General features: G+C 37.6%; 1 protein-coding gene across 1 annotated transcript in view; it reads left to right on the forward strand.

Moving 5' to 3' along the window:
- Positions 1-587: 587 nt before the first annotated feature.
- Positions 588-4,047, forward strand: part of LOC103521959 (BUB3-interacting and GLEBS motif-containing protein ZNF207-like) — a gene marked incomplete at both ends in the record, with an annotated part of 4,242 nt that continues 782 nt past the window's right edge. Inside the window, 3 exons of the mRNA XM_026832387.1 lie at positions 588-714; positions 837-974; positions 2,128-2,386. Coding sequence (XP_026688188.1) covers positions 588-714; positions 837-974; positions 2,128-2,386 — 524 coding nt within the window. The remainder of the gene's footprint in view (positions 715-836; positions 975-2,127; positions 2,387-4,047) is intronic.

Genomic DNA, 4,047 nt, shown 5'->3' on the forward strand with positions numbered 1-4,047 from the left:
AAACTGAATGCCTGATCATATGTTATTTAACCCTTGAGGGTTCTATACAGGTTAACCCATTAGGTATGGCGTTATTTTTTCTATAACCTTGCAAACATCTTGCAGTGCAGATAAAACCCATATTAATCTGTAATTTTATCTACAGCTTACCAAACTATGTACTACTTAAGAAATTTTGTAAAATGGGACACGAAAAAAGGTGGAATTCAATCCTATCCAAATAAATTTTATTTTCAAATGTTGCTCAAGAATAAGGCCATAAGATTGGAGTAGGTACCTAGTGTTACCACTGGTATAAAGGTCCTATAGCAGTATAAATCCCTGGTGGTTTAGTGGTCAAGACCCTCAACTGGTCATGGGTTACCTAATTACTATCTGAGGGCATGGGTTCCCTTTACTATCCAAGGTATGGAATTTTTATGTTTGAGAATTTGACTTTATAATGTGTAGTTGAAGCATATTGTTAGGGTTAAAGGACTCTTTAGTCCTATTCCAGTGGTATAAATAAGCATGCATGTTTAAAGATGAAAGGCTGGCTTTTTCTGTTATGTTTTACACATGTTTTTCCTTAACCCAAGTTTTGTCAGGTATTGTAATCGGGAGTTTGAAGACGAGAAGATCCTCATCCAGCATCAGAAAGCCAAGCACTTCAAATGTCACATATGTCACAAGAAACTCTACACTGGCCCTGGCTTATCCATTCATTGTATGCAAGTAAGTTACCCATTTTTAAAAACATTATTTCTCGGTCTAATTTTCATTCTTATTTTTCATGATGTTTTTAAAATTTTGTGAGTAAATAGACATCAAGTTCTAATTTCACTTTCCCATTTCAGGTTCACAAGGAGGCCATTGACAAAGTTCCCAACTCTCTATCGAACAGATCCAACATAGAAATTGAAATCTACGGGATGGAAGGAATACCAGAGGAGGAGGTGTGCCCCTTCCCTCTCTGCCCCTGGCTACCGGGACAGGTGACCTTTGGCTCCTTTTCAGTGAACCGTAAACCCCCCCTAAACCCATCCCCTGAATTTTGACTTTGCCATTTTTACTTTCTTCTTTTCCTCCTTTTTTGTAATCTTGATTTTATTTTCTGTTTTCTTCTTTTGCAGTCCTTTTCTTTTCGCTTTGATTTCTGTTCTTTTGTTCTTGTCCCGTCTTCATCTTTGTGTGACGATCCTTTTTAAAAAAAATCTTTTTCTTCTTAGATCTTCTCTTGAAATTTTCTTTTCCTTCTGAAATTAAATCCTAACACAGACAGAACAGGGTAAATTTCGAAAATTAGGCAATTCCTAATTGAAAAAAGTTTCAAAAGGGACAAAAAGTTTTGGGGAAGAAATCTTGTTTTGAACACTGTCGTGTGTGTAAACTGCGTTGACTCATTTTCCCTCTCTCTAGCACCAGCATTTTCAATCGGAATTCTCCCTTCTCCCTATTTCTGCTTTTAACTTTCCTTCTTTAGTTCTTTTTTCATTCTTTTACTTGGGTGAATTGTTCTGGGCCTTGACAAGTATTTCGTTTTCTTTTGTCCTCGTAAGATTAACTGTATTATTTGTCACAGTAGTTTACATGAGTGCATGGTTTTCCACTGAGTTGAGTGTGACTTTCATACTTGAAAGTGTTGATTACCTACATTTCTTCATTTTTCTCTTTTTTCCCATTATTTTACTCTTTACTCTTCTTTTTCTTTTGCTATTTCTTATTTTCTTCATTTTCGAACGAATTCGCTACCACACTGGTTTAGTGGTTAGCACAGTAATCTTAAGGTTGGTGGTTCGAGTCCCAAATCAAGTTCTATCCCTGTGTACAAAAATTCCCTCTTTTGATTTTGATTCACTGAAAAGCTACTGCCATCGTTATGTCTACTGTCCCGCTTGATTTGTAGGCCAGGTGGACTTATAAGGGTAATTGTTGAAACTCTCAACTGACCCAGGCAGAGTTGGGTTGGTTGATTTTGGTCTTCTTAATTTCAGATTATTTATGTTTCTGTTGTCTATTACTTCTGATGTAAATAAATGAGGCCTGTTGAAAATGTTGGCATAATGGGTTATTTTAGTGTTAGCCAACAGCATAAATAAGGTAGGTATATTAAATGGATAAAAAAATAATGATTCTACTCCGTTTCCTCTTCAGGCAAACAACACCACCTCATCGTCAACTTCTACCTCATCATCATCAGGAGGGGGCGGGACTAACAACACCAGCTCAGCTCCCATTGGTCCAATCAAACCTACGTTCCCCGCCTACTCAAATGGAGGGGAGCACAAGATAGCACTGATCAATACGGTGTCTGCGTCGTGTAAGATAATTCATCCCCCGGAGGATGTTAGTTTGGAGGAGCACCGGGCACGAGATGCCAAGTACAAACGTAAACCCAAACTTGAAGGTAAGAGATATTGGGAGAATGGAGAATGACCGAGTTCCCAACTATAAGAACAACAGAGATGAGAAAATCAAGTGAAAAGTGGGTGAAGTTGTATTCATAGGTGTTGGGATGGTTAAAAGTGAAGGTTCAGATAACAATGGTGTGAACAATTCGATGAGAGTGAGAGGTTCAAGAAAGAAGATGAGATTGATTGAGTGTGAGGATGGAGCGGGAATGGTACAGTTGGAGAAATAAATAAGCTAGTAGTTCTGTAAAAAAATCTATAAGTCTACAAAAATAAAGTACAACAGAGATGATACCAACTTTATATTACGTATATTTGAATCAATGAAGTGAGTTCTTTCACTGAACACTATATTTTTTCTTTCCTTTGTAGGTTCTGTAATTTTGAGGTGAGATTTATAGAATTTTATCAACAATTGGTGATTCTCATGATTTTTTTTTTATTATCTCAGAAAAAACTATAAAAATTAAAAAAAATATTGAGACTAAAACGAAGAAAATGCGTTCACTAGATCGTGAGATACAGCTCTCGGAACATGAGAGTCTCAAGCACGCCGATATCATACCTAGCGACAACACTGTACTCCCGTGATGACGTCATCTACCAATATCGCACGACGCGCTGTGAGCTTATTACCATAGGGATTTGGGTTAGGGGCTCAAAGAGATCGAATAGGTACCTATCTACGCATTTTGTTATCACTATTTTTCAATAGGTATCAGCTTAGGTACTTATACCTATTTTCAAATTTAGATATTTTCATTCCATTTTTACTTTCTATTACCTTTACGTATAGGGAACCTATACAAGGTAATGAGAAAGTATTGCAATCGGTCCAAATTTTCAAAATCGGGAAATGGGTGGAAATATCCGTTTCGGGGTGCCCTGATTCCAAAAAAGTGGTTTTCAGCCCATGGTCTGTACGTATGTATGTATGTACGTACGTGTGTACGTATGTATGTATGTACGCACGCACGCACGTATGTGTGTACTACAGGTTTAAATGGGAAAAGGTGGTATACAAAATATCTCAAGAACGGTTAGTCATAAAGCGATGAAATTTGGTATGATATACCGGTATGGTCCAAGGACGCGACTGTAACAATTTGGTTAAAATCGGATAGTCACTCATCCAGATTTTAACCAAAGTCAATGTTTCTTCAGTGGGCAAAGGTGGTATACAAAATATCTCAAGAACGGTTAGTCATAAAGCGATGAAATTTGGTATGATATACCGGTATGGTCCAAGGACGCGACTGTAACAATTTAGTAAAAATCGGATAGTCACCCATCCAGATATTAACCAAAGTCATTGTGCTTAACCCTTATTTCGTAAACGGTAAGAGACATCGAAAACATTTGGTCATTTGGATGTGAATATTCTAATCTATGTGATTTTTCACGCCGAATCGAATGGTGCTACTTCTAGAACTGTCCGACTTACGATTGAGAAGTTGCGGGTTCGATACTCCCCTGTGTCAACAAATTTCCCTCTTATTCGTGATTACCAAGTAAGCATGTGAATAGTTACACCCATGTGATTTTTCACGCCGAATCGAATGGTGCTACTTCTAGAACTGTCCGACTTACGATTGAGAAGTTGCGGGGGTGTGTGAGTAGTACCCTAGAAGCTTTGTGGTTAAAGTCTATTTTTTTT

The sequence above is a fragment of the Diaphorina citri genome, unplaced genomic scaffold, assembly GCF_000475195.1.
Source record: "Diaphorina citri unplaced genomic scaffold, Diaci psyllid genome assembly version 1.1 scaffold6369, whole genome shotgun sequence".
Taxonomy (NCBI): Eukaryota; Metazoa; Arthropoda; class Insecta; order Hemiptera; family Psyllidae; genus Diaphorina; species Diaphorina citri.